Source organism: Stegodyphus dumicola, chromosome 4, assembly GCF_044657685.1.
Source record: "Stegodyphus dumicola isolate Sdum_Otavi_A_Nest chromosome 4, ASM4465768v1".
NCBI classification, from domain to species: Eukaryota; Metazoa; Arthropoda; class Arachnida; order Araneae; family Eresidae; genus Stegodyphus; species Stegodyphus dumicola.
The window spans coordinates 130,710,212-130,730,381 of record NC_140771.1 but is presented as its reverse complement, the minus strand read 5'-3'; the positions used below and the strand labels follow the sequence as shown (position 1 = coordinate 130,730,381).

At 30.7% G+C, this 20,170-nt stretch overlaps 1 protein-coding gene across 1 annotated transcript in view; it reads left to right on the top strand.

Annotated features, from left to right (window-relative positions):
• The window catches only part of sxc (O-linked N-acetylglucosamine (GlcNAc) transferase sxc), a 125,242-nt gene that overhangs the window by 22,357 nt on the left and 82,715 nt on the right, over window positions 1–20,170 (top strand). The window contains exons 3-6 of the mRNA XM_085815457.1: window positions 769–919; window positions 7,598–7,841; window positions 15,039–15,107; window positions 18,765–18,881. Coding sequence (XP_085671583.1) covers window positions 769–919; window positions 7,598–7,841; window positions 15,039–15,107; window positions 18,765–18,881 — 581 coding nt within the window. The remainder of the gene's footprint in view (window positions 1–768; window positions 920–7,597; window positions 7,842–15,038; window positions 15,108–18,764; window positions 18,882–20,170) is intronic.

The following is a 20,170-nucleotide window of genomic DNA, read 5'->3' as shown; positions in this document are numbered from 1 at the left end:
GTGCAATAGACTGCATTACATTTTGTAATCCAACTAAGATTTTTAATTCTTAATGAATTAGGTTCAGAGAAGGGGACAGAATTACAACTGAATATGCAATTTTTGTTTGTTCATTAAAATCTGTCCATTACTTTTTCAGAAATTCTACATGATGTCTAAATTTTCTTAATTTTGCACAGGAGTGTATGAGAAATTCAAAAGGTGGATTGTTGTCTTTTTTCAGAAGACCTGCTCTAGCCAATATATAACATTAACCATTTTTATTTTTGACAAACAAAAACTGCCACCATACATTGTAATTTAGTAGGAATAAAGGATGAGTAAAACAGACATTTAAAGTTTTTGATGCAAAATGCCAAAATGAAATTAATGCCCTTTGGGCTAAAAAAATTTTAATATGTTTTGAAATAAACAATACAAATTCAAAAACCTCATAAAAAATGAATAATATAAGAACACGTGGCGAGAGTCAAAATGCGACACTGTACTAACATACAGTTATGTGTCGTTGTATAAGAACATGCAGCCATGCTAATATGTATGATCACATGACAAGGTATAAGAACACGCAGGTAGATTTTTGGCGAGATTATCTCGGTTGATTGCCTATTCAATCTCGCCTGAGGGGGGTCTGCTATAACAAAGAAGTACCCAAATTTTATATAAAATTAGCTTTTAAATTTTTGCATCAGGTGTAAAATATTTGTAGAGATCTGTTGTTTGATTATGACAAGATTTTTAATTTCTGTTTGTGCTTAATATTTATAGGTTTAGCAGAACTGGCTCACAGAGAATATCAAGCCGGTGATTATGAGAATGCAGAACGTCACTGCATGCAACTATGGCGTCAAGATCCAAATAATACCGGTGTCCTTTTACTTTTGTCTTCAATACATTTCCAGTGTAGAAGACTTGATAAGTAAGTGCATTTTGAAATTTATGAAAGTGACATGCTTTCTTAGCATTATAATGTATTCTGTTAAAGAGCTTTGGCAAGAAGAATGTTATTTAAATAAAATCTTTTGTGCGATAAATTGTTTTGGCAGTGTACTGCTTCGCCTGAAAATACTTTTCAGCAGTGGTACAGGTAATCATAAAGTACCATTAATATTTAAAAATCTGCAGACTTATATTATGTTTTATATTAACCCATTAGCCTCTTGTGTTGCGTTGACGCAACGGTCAAAATAAATGCGTATATAAATATAAATACCTAAGATATTTTATACCAGCAGATGATTTTGTGTAGGGAATATTATGAAGATTATTTCTGTAAAAAACTATTTGCCTTCAACAATCATTTTGTTTATAATAATTAATCTCATACTTTAAGCAAAATTTTCGAATGGGTATTTTTGCTGAAAATATTTAACCGGTCTTTATGAGTGATCTATTTTTAGTCAAGGTCACCATTTATCAGAACATTACATCAGTCAGATGTTTATATTTGTGTTGGGAAGCAAGGGAAAACAGGGGTTGCGTTGACGCAACGTCAGCAGGAAACTGGTATTCAATCTCCTTTTTCACTCATTCCATTCGATGTTCTGGTTCGTGTTCTGGTTGTTTAAAAATGCCTAGAACGAGGTATCTTACATTAGAAGAAGCTCTTCAAAGACTTTTTGATGAAGAAACAGATGATGATAATGTTAATAATGACCAGAATGAAACTTATATTGTTGTTGTTCCCCTAGAAATTGCAGAGGCTAATGACGAAGAAGAAAGGAATATCAATGTTTTAAATAATGATACAGTCAAAAGTCTTTAATCCGGACGTCCATAATCTGAAATGATCTATAATCCGGACCTCAAAGCTACAAACTTTCTGCGCATGTGTATGCGCATGATACGTTTACGCATGCACGTTTAATGCATAACGGACGGTATATGCTAAGCTAAAATTATCTAATTATCTATTTCAGTTAATGTTGCAGATTACGTTCTTCCTTAATCTTCTAGTTGGATCTGGCTTATTATTTTTTTTGCAGACTGTTAGAGCAATTTTATATAAGTAAGCTTGAACTTTCGATTATGTCAAAACAAATTTCCGATTCTGGAGCTGACAAAGGATCTGCAGAGCGAAAGCATGTTTCGATGTCCATCAAACAAAAAGTGGAATTTCTGCAAAAAATGGATAAAGGCATATTTTTTGTTTATATAACCATTCCGAAATCTGTTTATCAATTTCACGCAACGTCGCGGCGCGCAATGAACTGGAAGTTGATCTTGTCAGCACTATCTGTGTCTTCAGGGTAGATGTTTTTATTTTATTCGGCTTATAATTCATTACTAAATGTAGTATTTCATCTCGATGTACTCCGTCTTTGATATGATTTAAATCAAATTCCTCGTCATTATAAATATCACAATTACACATCAAATAGTTTTCTGGTTGCAATTTTCTAATTTCGACCATGCGTAATGTATGCTTTACGCATGCGCGCATTGAAAGAAATGTTTAATAAAGGAAACTTTTTTTTTGTTTGTTTTTGTAAATTTTGATACCCTTTAGATCATAATTGCTCTTTATTTCATAAATTATGGTTTCATATTTTTAATTTTATAATTTCTGCATGCCATCTTACCAGATTTAAACTCATGATCTATAATCTGGAAAAACCAATAATCCGGAATCACCGAAGTCCCGACGAGTCCGGATTAAAGACGTTTGACTGTGATGATATTTTACCAAACGATACTGCTGGGGAAGCTGAAATTCACGTAAGAAGTAAGTTTCAGCTTTCTAAAAGCACTTACTGTCATACTAAAAAGTTTAAAAGCAGAAGACTGAAATCTTGAAGTGGATAAAAAAGGAACTGTTAGTTATGTCTCAGGAAGAACATGAAGAAAGTGATAGAAGAGAAATTATAAAAGACAAAACACAAGGTAAAACTAGTGCACAGATTTTCGACTTTCTTTTTGGTTTAGACATTTACTCTCTTCTCGTTGAACAGATAAACGCTCAGCACAAAATAAATAAATAAATAAATAAAAAAGCCCAGAATTAATTCCATCTGAAGCCTATATGAGAATATTTATTGGAATATTATTGCTTACAGGATATCATTCTTTACCTCAAAAATGTATGATAAGGACATTTCTGTTCCTGTTGTACGAGAATTGATCACGTTTGCAGTACAGGAATATGAAGCAGAATTTGCATTTGACAAGAGTCAAATTGACAATACTGATAAATTATATGAGGTGAGACCGTATCTAAACTTACCAAATATCACCACTTTTTACTACTGGAAATATAAAGTCTCTTTTAGATTTCAGACGCGAGAATTATTCCTTTTGCAAACTCCTATTGAGAGTGTAGAATTAGCCAGAAATAGATCAGCAACAGGAAGACCTTGTAAATTCAGCATTCAAAAACCATTGAATGGAGATGGTAGACATTTTATCGTAAAGTCCGTTGATAACAAAAGACTGTTGTAAAGAGTACCATAGCCAGACTGTTTATAGATAGATGCAAAGTATGTAATGTAGCTTTGCATCATGATTGTAATCAAGCTTTTCATGCTTGAATCTTTCAAATGAAATAATCTGTATTTGTAAAAGAAATACACTGTATATTTTAATATTAAATTAATTACAAGTAAAATGATTTGTAGATTTATAAAACTTTATACAGCTAAAAAGTAATCCTGCGCTCCACTCAAAAGAAACATCACACGAGTACAATCCTACTCACTCAACATCTGTAGTCTTATTCCGCTGACGTTGCGCGAACGCAACACTCATGTTTTCCACAGGTAAGAGCATTTTTTTTATTTTCAATGTAAATTTATGTTATAAATGCTTAATTTAATATTTGTTATTATTTTCATGAGAAAAGAAACATTCCTTGTAGTTTTGGCGGTTAATGGGTTAAGAATGTGACCAAATCAAAATATGTGAATGTCTCTGGTACTAAATACAGTTCTCTTCATGAAAGCAGTAAAGTTGCAGTACCATCAGGGAATCATGCGAATGAAATGAAAATTTACCGGAATTTCAAAACAGGATATAGTACGCAAATGATTAGAATTTCTGTGTCGTAATGTATGCATGAACTGAACCGCTGTCTCTGAACTATCATGTTAGATGTCAAGAGAACATTAAATGGAATGCTCCATTATTATCTTCTATCTGTAAATATTCATAAGGAGGGACTATGCCTTGTTAAGACCCCTACCCCAAAAAACAAAAATGTTTAGTATAAGCAAATTATGCTGTTTGAAGGGGGTAAATGATTAGCCTGCAAGAAGAGGATTTTTCTATCTTGAAATCGCAGTTCATATGGGGTATTATGCTATTATGCTTCATCATTGATTCATGTGTGAAAACTGTGGTCTCAAGAGAGCCAAACAAGGTATAGATTTGACAGGGGATCAATATATGTTATGTCAACACATGATGTCTGACATCTCATCTGCATGACTGGTAGGGATCTCGTGTAGATTCATCTTATTGTTTCATAAAACTTTGGAGCATTGTTGCAGGTGTGATATTGGCAGCTTCCAATAGTTTGTCGCCATTAGCCGCACTAAAAATTGCATGCATACATTCCTTTGTGCAAGATTTCTGTGGTGTAAAACTATCAACTCATGACTTTCGTAGAAGCCCATGATAGTCTGCAAACAAGAGTCAGTCATTTTTTTCTGTCCATCATTTCAGTCTGGTCATTGTGGCTGATTATGCTGTGTAGTGTAAGTGACATTAAGTTGTAATATTTTCCCTGTAGACTGTGTTATTAATACTTGATCATTATTTTGTGCGGAATTGTAAATTCAGTTACTAAAGGAATGTATTGGTGTTCTTGAATTTACGAAAGCTCTTACAAAAAAGCAATTATGGAATCAAAATTTCTGGAGTAAATTTTATTTCAAGCAAAAGAAGTATTGTTTGCAAAAAACATTTCTTTGATGACTTAATTATGAGAAACATTTTTATGGATGTAACTTTAAAACTTTCTAAACTATCTGTTTATAATTTTGATTAAATTTGTATCAGAGATTGCATTTCATGTGACTGCATGTATGTTTTGAATAATGAATGGAAGCTCTCAGTGAAAAGTGTAGGAATACTATATTAAACATGTTAGGAACAGTTCCAAAGAAATGCAGTAAAAAGTCCAAAATCCAGATGTATGTTCTAATCTTCGGATCTCTCTAATCTCACTCCCCCTTTTCAATATCTAGGAAGGGGGGAATATAAAAGAATATTAATACTTCACCAGGGTTCATAGCGGTCCTTATAAGTGCTTAAAAGTCCTTATATTTGAAAATAAAATATGAAGGCCCTTATAGGTTCTTACTTTTTCTTTAAATCCCTTATTTTTTTGTTTTTAGTGCTTATTTTGTGCTTTTAGTGCTTTTTTTTTTTTTTTTTTTAATGAACGCACTATTTTTCTTGGTACCAAAGCCGAAACTAAATAAAAACTTTTCTTCCTAATATGGAATGTCAGATGGTGAATCATACTCCCGGAAACAGCTTTTCCCCTTTCTCTGCATTAACATAACCTTTGGTGTGCACGAAGAGTACAGACAGGTGCCCGTCCTTCTATTGGTCAAAGAAATGCGAAAGCAGTAGAAAATTTCGGTACATTCGGCATTCTTTTCCTCCCATCCAAATACTACACACGTTTGAATTTCTATCAAGATCTTAATACTTTGCATTCTCGTTCCGCTTGGTCAGTTCATATTCGTGTTTATTATGATCATTATGCTTATATTAGAGCATATGTATGAATGTTTATCATAACATAGTTGCAGTAACTGCTGAAGTATAGTAAACTTTCAAAAATGGTTGTGTTTTAACACAGATTATCTTTCTAAGGAATAATATTCGGAATGGCTTAAATAAAGGGAAAGTAATTGAATAGTCAAAATAATTTTGTTTTTTTTTGGCCAATACATTATACAGTACGAAGATTGGGAGGTTCTCCCCTTTCTCTGCAAAATCTTGAATATTGAAACTGTTACAGTTCGCTGCAAAACAAGCAACGGACCTTTTTTTTTTCTTTTTTTCTTTTTCTTTTTTGTCACTTTTCAATCTGGATTGAATAGGACAAAAAGTTCTGCGGTCTACCAACCCAAGCAAAGAATGATTCTATTCTGGAAATTTAATGTCGTCTGTTGAAAATTAGAATGAAAAACACCCCAGTTATTTAGTTCTTTATTCTCCCAATACCGGCAGCTGTTGATTCCGATTGCGTAATATACGGGGCACGTATTGCGCAACAACGCTTGCTATATTTTGCAGAGATAATTAATTTTGATGTTCTGTCCGAGATTTGTTTATGGACACTTAAAAGAGTTTTACTGTGCTTGCTAAGCAGAATATTTTTCAGTTTCATTGGTTTATTTTTGTATGATGCACATATCAAAATGTCAAATGCATTTATTTAGCGGAAAAATTTAAAGAGCGGCTACAGTCTACCCCCCCCCCCCTCCGCTCCTCTTTTTCAAGTTATGCTCGACTGTTAGATGTCCGAGTATTCGCCAATTTCCAAGTATATGTGGGTTAGTTAAGCTTTTATTGTTAAAGGATGACTGCATGAAGCAAATTTCTGTCTTATGATTTCAGAAATGTTCCTCATTTTTACTTAAATTAATTTGCTTGCAATATCTGTTAAGGGAAAACTGATATACAATGAAAATTTAGAAAATGTTCAGAATTTAGATTTAAATTATTTAAATATCAATATGAGTAAAAAACTAAATTGCGTTTATTATTAGGTTCCAAGTGAATACAATAAATATGCCTTATTATTATTTATTTTCTCTATTTTGAACTGAAATTTCATCATTAAATCTTGTAATATAGTTTAGTTCTGCATAGTTTTTTTTTTCTCTCATTGTAAACTAGTTATGTAAATTGAACTGTTATTTAAAATTAAAAAAAAAAAGTAATTATTTTCCATGTTTGAGGTAATGCTTTATTCTCTGTTAATAAATACAGCATTTCTCATATTTTAAATTACAAGTCTAATTTTTTAAGGTTATGCAGTTGTGTATAATGTAATTAGACAGGTGCTTATTTTTTTTCTTAAAATGTGCTTGAAAAGGGCTTATAGGTTATTTTTTTTAACTAAAATGTGGCTATGAACCCTGTTCACAAAAGGAAGTAGGTGCATTGTAAATTTCCAGACTAAGATTTCTGCATGCCATTTTAAAACACTTACTGGCTAGGGTGTTACAAGCAGCCAGTGACATTACATTGATTGATGCTCTTTTGGTGCTGGGCAGGCTTGCACTTTCAGCCCTTCATTGTTTTTATTTAAACAATAAATGAAGTTCCAGCATTTACTGATGATCAGCAGTCATTTTGCTGATGATCTAAAATCCCTTGAGCTGTTGAGGTTTTTTTCTGTATGACCTAAATACCTAAATAATAAGTGAAGTCCCTGTGTTGCCAAGTCTGCTTGTCATTTTACTAGATTATTATAACTGATGATCTAAAATCCCAAAATTTCTGAAATATGTTATATGGGAAGCTCTTTTTAAACTGTAAGCATAAAAAGGAGCATTCTGGGGATTATCTAAAAATTAGCTATGTGTTTATTCATCATATTGTATGCATTTATTTCAGTTTATCAAATTTGTCTTTTTAGGTCAGCTCATTTTAGTTCACTAGCAATCAAACAAAATCCTATGCTTGCTGAAGCATATTCAAATCTTGGAAATGTTTACAAAGAAAGAGGTCAGTTGCAAGAAGCTCTGGAAAATTACCGTCATGCTGTGAGACTGAAGCCAGATTTCATTGATGGCTACATTAATTTAGCTGCTGCATTGGTTGCTGCCGGGGATATGGAGCAAGCTGTACAAGCATATGTGTCTGCTTTGCAATACAATCCTGTAAGTTTTTTTTTTTTTTTTAATGTTAAAAAATTTTCTTTTGTTCTTTGAGAAACGTTGAAAGTTGATGTTGTAAAGATTTGTAATGCAACATAATCAGTTAGTGACCGAGTGCTATTTTGAAGTTTAAGAGAATGACTAATCCATTAATGAGTTTTTATATTACAAAAAATTATTTGCCATAAAAAGTATCAGGATTTTTTCAGTGAAGTGATAAAGAAGAAGTGACAAACATAACTTCATTCTTATTCAGAGAGAAGTTGAGCAAAAGCAATCTATTTAAAGAAGCACAAAGAAGAGTATTTTACTAATAAGCTGCAAATGAACTTTATGTAATTTTTGGTTACATTAAACATACTAAGGAAGTTTTGTGTGCTGCCTCAAGGTCTGCTAGGTTCTTCATAAAATGTCTGTTGTAGGTTAAAAAGCAGAATAAAAAAAAGTAAGTGCCATTTGAGACATTTTACTATTTAAAAAAGAAAAAAAAATTCATGAGAAAAAATAGCATGATACTACATTTAGATATGAAAAATTAAGCAAATAAATTATTTTATTAACTTTCATGAATCATTCTTTAACTTTTAATCATTAGCCTAGATTTTGTACTGAGTAATCATTGATTTTGATCTTGTTCTTATTGTAGTAGTCTGAAACTGGCAGTCCGTGGGCTGTGTACAGTCCCCGAAGCAATTTTATACAACTCTGCAAGTATCTATATTGTAAATTAACATTATTATAAGAATTTGGAAACCATTTAAGATTTTAATGTTTTGAAATCCATTTATTATTATTTTTAGGATTGAAAATAAACATTACTAATATCCCAGAAAATCTACAAATGGAGCTAGTAAATTTAAACTGTGATGTCAATCTTATTCAGAGATTTGGATTTTTGAAATAAGAATAATCACTTTGTTTGAGAGCATATGTATATGTAAACAGCTTATCTTCTGCTGGTGAAAAATTAGTAAGTCTAAGAAAAGAACCAGGTTGACCAATGAGCATCTGCAATTCATGATAAGATCATTTCTAGTATTTTTTTTTTTTTTTTTCATGCTAACAAATGTTATCAAAATCCAAACGTCGTGTTGTGAGTAATAGAAGGCAGTTTAAAGAAAGATAAGCTAGTTTACCTCGGAAAGTCCTTCACCAGGGTTCGTACAGTCCTTAAAAGTCCGATTTAAGTCCTTAAAAGTTTTTTGAATCTATTTTTGGTCCTTAATTTCGGCCACAATCGGCAGAAGGTCCTTAATTTTAATCATTTGAAATTTCTGTCTGTTTTACGACTGCCATTTTGAGTGTGAATTAGCATTTTAGAGGAATATTTTTGGTTATTCACTGACGTATATGGTTATCTTTTAAAATTACACATCGAAAGTTTTATTTTTAGTAATAAAACTATATTAAAAATCGCTTACTAAATCTTAATTTATCTTTGCACATTTTGTTAAGTTTTAACTTAAACTATTTAATAACTTTAAGCATTAATTATTGAATTATTATTATAATTTTTAATTAATAATTTTATTAGTCATTTTTATTTATTTTTGTTCCTTATTCCTGATGGTGTTTGTTTCACATGGCTCTGGCATCTAATTTTAGAAATTAAGTTCTGTTTTCTCTATAAAATTAATTTTACACTTTTTTCCTGCGATTTTTTCAAAATATTTCTGGCTTTATGCTGTTACAGAATTTGTAGGGATAATTTTTCTTTAGGATTTTAGACATTGCAGCTTGGAAAGTTTAGAAAGATATGAAGGTGAGATTTATAGACCCACAATTGTTAGAAGATTCCAGAAAAATGTGACAAAATGAAAAATGTCTCCATGGTATCAACACAAAATTTCTTACTTTTTAAAGAACATCTGTAAGAACAATGAAAAAATTATAGTTGAATGTTTTACTTCTGGTATTAGAATCTTTTTTTAAACATTTTTATCTTCGCTTTATTTTCTCTACTTTTCACAAGACACAAGCATGGAAAATATCAAAAATGCTTTTAATCTTATCATATGGACAAGCATTATAGAAAGGAATTTTTTTACTTATAAAGAAATTGAAGACTGGCAATTTGAAAGATTCATCAGTACTTTTACGTCTGATTCTCGCCAAGCAGACTTTATTGGCGACAACACACAGTATACACATAATTAACAAATGTTAGTTCTAAAAATTTTTTTATTTTGAAAGCATAAACATTTCAATATTTAAAATTTTTTAAAAAGACAAGTAAAAGCAATAAATTTGTAAAAAGCATTTATTTAAGAATTTAATATGATCTTAACATCCTGATTCACTGGTTCATATCACGACCCCAAGTGATCTCATCTCACTTAAACTATGCTATAAAAATCTTAATTCTGTCGGTAATTATCTACATTAATTTCAAATTAAATCTTTTGGAATACAAATTTAAATGCAACAGTTATTTCAATTCGTACGAATAGCTTACTCAGAAATTATGTAAAACTGCAGTGCTTTACTTCGCTAGAGCATTCTCATTAGAATTGATGAATTTAACCCTTGACTTCGCTTTTTCTATATTTTCGCGTTTGGGTGAGTGTGATTGCATTCTAATTGACTTATTTACTGCAAAAGCCCTTAGTGATGGAAATTACTTAAATGGCAGATATATTTTAAAAATATAGTAGAAAGAAATAAGCAAACCACAAATGCACGTTACATGTTTATTTACTTGGCTAACTAAACATGCAACATGCATTTGTGGTTTGCTTATTTCTTTCTACTATATTTTCAAAGTATATCTGCCATTTAAGTAATTTCTATCACGTTATCAGCACAATATGCTCTAAAAAATTTATTTAGCAGAAACGAAGAAGAAATTTTGATTTTTCCGAAAGAAAAAGAAGCAACTTCCACTGCATCGGCGAAGCTAAACCTAACACGTTGAAAGTAATCGCTATCACTTAGGGCATAAAATTGAACTATCTGGTAAAAATTCTATGTACGTTTATGCTGTATTGAAAGAAACAATCAATCCGATAAGAAATTGTGCTACTTGTTTTGAAAATCAAGCCTAAAAGGTTGCCAGCGAGGATACTCCATTTGGCATCGGTTGTACCATTTTTAGTGACTTTATCGCCTGTGCTGGCAAAATGGAAAAGTACTGATTCATCTAATATGTCTTAATATATCATACACAGGGCTGGCACTAAATATTTTCCCACCTGAAGCAGTCTCTGCTATCTTAAATTCTGCTGGTGCCTTTCTAAATTCTGCTTCCAATGCCTGTTCTAAATTCTGAAAGTTTTGCCCTTTCTAGATTTTGCTGCTCAGTGTGTCACTAAATTCTAAAAATTATGCCTCATCAGCTCTGTAACCAGACATTATCATATGTATTTTATATTTCTTATGAATGTTCATATTACTAAAGAAATAAAATTAGCAGCTTTTTCTATACATTTTAAATGCATTTAGTTTATTTAGAATAACATAAATCTTTAATTAAATCCAAAAATTCTAAAATGAAAAGAAAACGTGAAAGAAAGAAACTGAATACATAAAGAGAAAGAAAGTTATTCTTCAAAGATGTGTACAGTTATTATTATGTAAATTAGCCAATTGTTTACACTTTCAGTCTTTGCTATAATTTTCCATTTCTGTTTTCTCACCAGAATGCAAATCACTTACAGTTTTTCAACCGAGTTTTCTGGTGTGTAGGACAAGAGTGTTTCTGACCTTCACTTGGTCCTTGCATTACCGCTGCCAATATTTGAGTTTGTTATGACGATAGAGTTACTGAGCCAGCTTAAAATTAAATTAAATTGTATAGTCTTTGACCACTGGTCAATATTTTTAGTTTGAATTTGACTCTTCTTGTTTAATTACATCACCACAAGTTTTTAAACCTTTGTCTGCAGTTACTTTCAGACATAGCTAAAATTTGCTTCACATCTGCTGGGGTGTTTGGGACTATTTAATTTTTTTCGAGATTAAATAAACCCTCATAGGTATATTGTGTAGAGGCTGACAGGTTAGGAGATAAAACACGCAGAGACTAGTGAGGACATTCATTGCGTATTGAGACAAATTTCTAATTGTTAGAAAAAATGCTTAAAGAGAAGGAAATCAATGTAAATTAGCCAAAATGTCTGGGAAGGCTTCAAATTAAAAAGACACATAAATATTTTGTCGAGTGTTAATGTGTTTGTAGCTTTGTTAATGTTTGTAGCTCTTTGTTAATGTTTGTAGCTTTTTGTTAATGTTTGTAGCTTTTATTATCCTAATATCATTTTAGAATCAATGTCATAAATTACAGGTATTTTAAACTGTGAAATTTTATTTCACTGTGATTTTAATAGTGGTTTTTTTAACAAATATTGCTAAAAAAAATTTAATAGTGGCCATGTAAATCTATAATGACTAAGGTTATCTAATACCTAATTTAACTACTTATAACCAGCTGCTTACCCTTAAAAAATATCTCTGCATATTAAAGCGAGTTATTGCCTTTTGTTAATCCTTACCATGGTCACAAGATAAAGCACAAAAAAATGTAAAAATTCATGTAAAACTTATTCTTCGCATCTAAATGAGACTTAAAATGGTGAGAAACAACTTATCACCTCTGGTGCTTTAGTGGCTTATTAGAACCTTAAAGTATATTACCTGAGTCACAACCCCTGGAGCTCTACATGAAGCTAAGACACTAACTGAGTTAGATGGAGCCCAGCTAACTTTAAGAACTTGCCAACCGACTCTACATCAGGCCTTTCAGGTTTGTTCTGATCAGTAGTCTGTCTCTAGGCAAGGGTGACAACAGCCAGTCTTTTGTTATGAATCATGCTGATTATGATTTTGCTTCTTATTTTAACCTATGCCACTTGACATAAAAATCTGTTTACCAGTTATTAAACCTCTAGACCGAGTGAGTATATGACAAAATGAGATATTGAAATAAAAAAATCGACAAAAAGCTAACTGTTAGTAAAACATAAATAAAATATCACTTATCTCATTTCAAATACATCCAATTATTATAAGTGTAAAATATTAAATGTTACTTGATAAATTTCATAAATTTTATTTTATTCTCAAAATTATTAATAATAATGTTAATTAAGATATGTTTAATAATAATGCATCCTACTTACGGATCTATACTTTATTTTTAGGATGGCATTACAGAAGTGAAGTTCAGGCATAGAAAATATTTTTAATTGAATTCAGCTCCCATTTGTTCATAGGTCTTTAATTTTTTTCATGATCCTTGAAAGTACTTAATTTCCGTGTGCAAAAATGTGTACTAATCCTGTCTGCTAAGGCATCCCTTTCTTTAAGCAGATAGCTTTCGAGGCTTTCTCGTAATCATGTAAAACAATCTAACAGAAATTTCTTAAAGATAGTTTAGATTTTACATGGAAAAATAAATAAAAATTTGAATTTTTCCTTTGTGTCATTATTATTGCTGTTTGGTTATGTTTTGATAGCTTAAAATTTGAAATTTAGTTATGTTAAAGCTCATCAATTGCTTTTAGATCGTGCATTCAGTATGTCTGCAATTTCAATTTGAGACTATTAGCTTATTGCATTCATTTAATACATTTAAATTAGTTATTTTAAGCAAGATTCTTTAGTAATTAAAATCACTTACCTACCAGTTTAAAGAGGAGTTTAAAAATATAACGTTCTAAATTTTAGTTTATGCTATTTCAGCCAAGTATGTTTATAATTGTGTTAAATAGAGTTTTAAATTATTCATTATACAGTCAAAAGTCGTTAATCCGGACTCGTCGGGACTTCGGCGATTCCGGATTATCGATTTTTCTGGATTATAGATCATCAGTTTAAATCTCATAAGATGGCATGCAGAAATTCTAAAATTAAAAATATGAAACTGTAATTTATGAAACAAAGAACAATTATGATCTAAAGGGTATCAAAATTTGCAAAAAGAAAAAGCTTAATATTTATTTGTTTACTTTATTAAACATTTCTTTTAATGTAAGTTGTTTAAGTTTTGCTTAGTTTCATCTGATAATACTTTCTCTTTAATTCTATTAAACAGACATAATTTCTTGTTCAGTTACAAAGTTCTGCTGTTCAAGTCCTATAATTGCTGTGTCAAGAACACCGACTAATTTGTCAATCGAAATTTTTTCGTTTTCAATAACCTCTGTTACTTTTCTTCGCTATCGGAAGCAAATTATAATGACGAGGAACTTGTTTTAAATCATGTCAAAGACGGAGCATATCGAGATGAAATACTACATTTGGTAAGGAATTATAAGCCAAATAAAAACATCTGCGCTGAAGATAAGGATAGTGCTGACAAATCAACTTCCAATTCATTAGGCGCCTGCCGCAGCGTTCTCCCCGCCGAGCAACGTGAAATTGATAAACAGATTTCGGATTTCAAAACATACTTTCGCTTTAGATCCTTTACATATTAACAAATATATATCGGAAATTCTATTTGATATAATCGAAAGTTTAAGCTTACTTTTATAAAATTGCTCTTACAGTCTGCAAAAAATAATAAGCCGGATCCAATTCGAAAATTAAGGAACAACGCAATCATCAACATTAACTGAAATAGATAATTAGATAATTTTAGCTTATACGTCCATTATACATAAAACGCACATGTGAAAACGTATTCTGCACTTGCGCACACTCATATGCGCAGTCGTAAAAGGTCTTACGCGCACGCGTAAACGCCTATGCGCATGTGTCAACGCGGCGCATGCGCAGAAAGTTTTTAGTTTTGATGTCTGGATTATAGATCATTCCGAATTAACGACTTTTGACTGTAATATTTAAATTAAAGACAAATTTTGGTAAAATATGAAAAAATATGAAGGTACTCTTCTTTTATCAGGAATGGATTCAAAAATGTATGTATGTATATATGTGTGTACATACATATATGCATGTGTACATGAACACATATATCCCCACATTCATTTCTGGCCCTGTTCCTGATAACAGAACAGTTCCAATATGTATTTGGTTCATAGATACATTATGCATTAATTTTGTAGATCTGTACCTTTCTTGTAAATTATCAGATGTATTCAATTGGCTTTGTTTTTATTTAAACTTGTAGCTGATGAAAACTTTTGGAAAAATTTAATTTTAAAGTGAGCATTTTCAGTTAAATGAGATGTAGTTTGAATTCTAACTTATTAATAATACTTATATGTTACTGATGCAATAAGTCTTCTTTAATTCTAGGACCTGTATTGTGTTAGGAGTGATTTAGGTAATCTTTTAAAAGCACTAGGGAGATTAGACGAAGCTAAGGTATGAAAAATCATGTCATTCATCTCTTTATTTTTCATGTTTTGTGTATTTTTCATAGGCAACTGCAAATCATTATTACTGAACAACCCCCCTTTTTTAAGCTGAATTTTTTTTATGAAATATTTTTTCTTTAGTTTTGTTTTAAAGCATCTTTCTTATGCAGACACTCTGGTGTGTTAAGTTTTAGTAATGATATCTGTAAAATTTTTTGGGTAGGACTTGAAAGGTAAACCTGTGTATGTTTATAAAACCTTAGATGTACATATGTTTAGAGTAGTATTTATGTTATTCATGCATATTATGAGCTAATGATGAATGAACTTTCCAAAATAAAGTGTGCTTTTCTGTCAGCCAGTACGTAGTTTAGTTTGCTGATTTTTATTGAAAAGCTTCAGTGCATTAAAAATTGCATCTTCTCAGTAAGATTTTCCAGTGATTATAGATATAATTTTTACACACACACACACACATATTTTACACATACGTTTATGTAAAATGTTAATTTTTTTTCTGAAATCAGCAGCAGTTTTTAAAAAATATCTTTTAATCGTAATATATGTAGAATGAATGATGCGAGTTATTACATTTTGTGTTTTAACAGAAAGTAAGTTTAAAATATTGCTTAAAGAAGTGTAATAGCCGCATTTCTATTTATCCCTATTTTTAAAATTAATTTTCTTAAAGTTAAATCTGATGACCTAGAATTTACATTGATAGCAGAAAACATGAAAAATAAATTAATGGTAATAACATACAGTACCATATTATGATTTTTATGCTTAAACTTAGTATATTAAAATAGCATATTTGAAGTTAACTTTTTAATTGTTAATAAACATTAATTTGTATTAATATTAAGGTGTTAAGCTTTCAATGGTAAAATATGAATTTTCAAGCTAATTTAAAACATTCAAAGGTTTTAATGCTTCACATAGCTAGTTTATTGCTTGACCACCTATTTATTATTGCAAGAAGTTTTGGATTATATTATAAATGTTATTTTATTCAGTTCTTATTTAACCCGTAAGGATTTAATATTCTTTCCTCAAGAACATAGACCAAAGTAAGGATCAGTTATAAAATTTCAGGTGTATGATTTGAAAAGATGCTTACTCATGTATGCAAATATGTATATTTTATTTGCATGAGTATTAACATATGTATGTTTAGTTATCATTGTACTGTTTTTCTTATTATTAGAGGGAAAAAATTCTGTGAATTCTTTAATTTATTGTATAAAAAATTATTTGTTTATTTTAGTCATTTGGCTGCTGAAATGGACAAAATAATAAATCATACGAGTATCTCATTAAGAGTAAAATTCATATGTGTGTGGATGGTGTGCACATTATTAATGTCCATTGTGAAAGCAAAAATACTTTACTGCATCTAATTCGCATCTTTTCCAAATTATAAGCTGGTTTTCACATAGATAATTTTGCTCATTATTAGATACACATAGAAGAGAAGTTTGTTTTTGAGCTTTATTTTGCAGGATCTTACTAACAAGAGAGAATAATTTCGAAGCATATTTTTTTTTAACATTACATTTGGAAACAAGTATATATGTACTTAAAATAAAGTACTTAAATAAATAATAATTTCATTTGAAAATACAAATATTCCAGCTATATTTGGAATTACTAAATGTTCAGAATTGAATATGCTGCTGGGGGTACAGTATTATTGAAAATGTACGTAGAATTATTCATCCAGATTATTATTTAACAAAACAGTAAAATCAGTAAATTATTTTATTAAATCTTAAATAGCGTATTAAAATACTTTGCTTAGTTTGATTTTTCATGAACTGTGTGTGTGTGCAGATTCTGAAACTCTGTCTGTGTTTTTTTCTGTATTTCTTGTTTCCCTGTGTTTTGATGTTGAATATGCTTACTATTAGACTGTTGCGTTATAAGAGGAAAATTTTTAAACTGAGGTTTTAAAAGGCCAAGTCTCTTTGTTGCGGATAACTTAACCAATCTACTTGCAGTTGACTTCTAATATATGACGTGTTAGTTACAGGAGGTCAGCTGGAGAGCATATAGCACAGTTGGAGATTTTGCGAATTCTGATTTAATGCTGCTATTCTGCCTATCGTTGAATTTCAGGAGGCGCAGTTGCAATAGCGCTTAACGTGTTATATAAGAAAAAGCATCTTTTTTGTGCATTTTGTTTAATTAAATTGTAAGACATTTTTTAAATGTTAAATCTATTTTTTGGATGAGATTTCTATTAGAAGAATCTAAAATATTGCACAGAAAAGATGTTTCTTCTTTGCGCTGAACGCATGATTCCCCCCCCCCTTTTTTTTTTTTTTTTTTTTTACTGCATGCTTTATTGTATATCAGAGGAACTTGGCCTTTTCGAACTTCATATTTTTTAATCATTTATTAATAATTTGAGGTGTTGCCTATGAAAAATTGTTTTGGTAGTTTTTATTGTTCCTCGAAGTTACATTTCCTTTCATTTTAATTTCATAGTGCATTATTTTTCTGTAGGAACTATTTAGTGATATATACAGAGCAGCCTTCCTTAAACAACTTAGTAATTTTTAAAAATTATTCTTTTGTTTTTTCTAAATTTTGATGCACGTGGAACTTTTTAAAATGAATAATCGTGTTAAAAATTTCTTTTTGTTGAATTTTTCTAAATACAACCTTTTTTATTGTTCTTTTGTTCCTATGCTCTCGTAAGATAAAAATTTTTTACTCTTACTTTCAGTTTATTTTTTAAAGCATATTAATTACAACTTTGTAAAGGAAGGCTGATTACAGCTTTATCTGTGATTTGGATATCAGGACTCTTCTAATGTTAAATTTTCTTTTTCTTCCTTAAGAAATAGCGCTTATAATAGGGCTTTGCGTATACTTGAGAGAGCAGATACTAAGAGAGTATGCTGCACAAGGATCGCATAGACTCCTGGATTGAAGGTCTAACTGCTGTCATCGTTCTGCAACTCAGTGGTAATAATAAAATGTTTAGTTTGCTATGCTGGGATTTAATTATGTGGAGAATATTGAAAGTTAATTTAACATGAGAATCTTTAAAACCTGAAATGTACTCAGATTAAATTTCTCAAAATATATAAGTTTCCACTCTTTTGATTTTCTCCACAGTTTATTACCAGTTCACTCCTTTCTCCTACATTTAATAATGGAATGCAGATGTAAGATGTAGGAAATGGACTAATATTATTATCAGTAAGTTATAGTACTTTTAAATGGAATTTTAGGAGGTTTTTTTTTTTTATTTTAACATGTCATTTGTGCATGTTAAAATGATTTTGCAGCCAGTGTATCTGTGGCAAAAAGCGCGCGTTTGCTTGCTTTTGTTTTTGCTGCGATGTTTTTTTGCGATACCGTGGCTGTTCATTGCAGGCTTTGCGATTCAGGCATACTGAAGAAACTTATCATGAGTAAAAGCATTGTTGCAGTTTCATTTATAGTAATCTTTTAGGTAATTATAATTCAGATACTTCAGTCTGCCTGGAAGATAGCGCAGCATTCGTGAAGTAGCTTTTGCGAAGGGCTTGGCGACCAGAACACTGGCTGCATACTAGAATTCTATTTGTTAATTAGTGGAATAATATGTTCTGTTCTTAATTTTATGTTCACTTTGGATTCACCTGATTCTTCTTCTTTGGGCTAACTTAAGGCTTGCTACTTGAAAGCCATCGAAACCTGTCCAACGTTTGCTGTTGCCTGGAGCAATTTAGGTTGTGTTTTCAATGCTCAAGGAGAAATTTGGCTAGCTATTCACCATTTTGAAAAGGTGGGTTTGTTTTGCTTTGCATGATTGTCACTTTTGTTATCTCACCTCCAATCATTTTCGCTTCAAAATGTTTAAATATTTTTATTTCACGGAACCAAGTAATTATGTTTATATAAAGGTTTAACGGAACTGATGATTCCAACTTGAAGAATTATAACAAAATTGAAAATTTTCATACTTTAGTGTATGGTGGAATGTAAATGTGGAAATACAGGAAATATAAATAGGAATACAGTCAAAAGTCGTTAATCCGGACTCGTCGGGACTTCGGCGATTCCGGATTATCGATTTTTCTGGATTATAGATCATCAGTTTAAATCTGGTAAGATGGCATGCAGAAATTCTAAAATTAAAAATATGAAACCGTAATTTATGAAATAAAGAACAATTATGATCTAAAGGGTATCAAAATTTACAAAAAAAAAAAAAAAAAAAAAGCTTATATTTATTTGTTTACTTTATTAAACATTTCTTTCAATGTAAGTTGTTTAAGTTGCTTCATTTTTTATGTGATAATACATTCTCTTTAATTCTATAAACAGACATAATTTCTTGTTCAGTTACAAAGTTCCGCTGTTCAAGTCCTGTAATTGCTGTGTCGAGAATACCGACTAATTTGTCAATTGAAATTTTTTCGTTTACAATAACCTCTGTCATTTTCTTCGCTATCAGAAGCGAATTATAATGATGAGGAATTTAATTTAAATCATATCAAAGACGGAAATACTACATTTAGTAAGGAATTATAAGCCAAATAAAATAAAAACATCTGCCTTGAAGATAAGGATAGTGCTGACAGATCAACTTCCAATTCATTGCGTGCAGCGCGTTAAAGATAAACAAAGTTTAGATAAACAAAGGATATGGCCTTTATCCATTTTTTGCAGCAATTCTACTTTTTGTTTAATGGACTTCGAAATATACTTCTGCTTTGTAGATCCTTTACATATTAGTAAATATATATCAGAAATTCTATTTGACATAATCGAAAGTTCAAGCTTACTTTTATAAAATTGCTCTAACAGTCTGCCAAAAATAATAAGCCGAATCTAATTCGAAGATTAAGGAACAACACAATCTGCAACATTAAATGAATTAGATAATTTTAGCTTAGCTTATATTGTCTGTTATACATTAAACACGCATTCATAAACGTATTTTGCGCACACTCGTATTCGCAGCAGTAAAGGTCTTACGCGCGTGTGTTAACGCGACGCATGCGCAGAAAGTTTGTAGCTTTGAGGTCCAAATTATGAGTGTCCGAATTAACGACTTTTGACTGTATAATG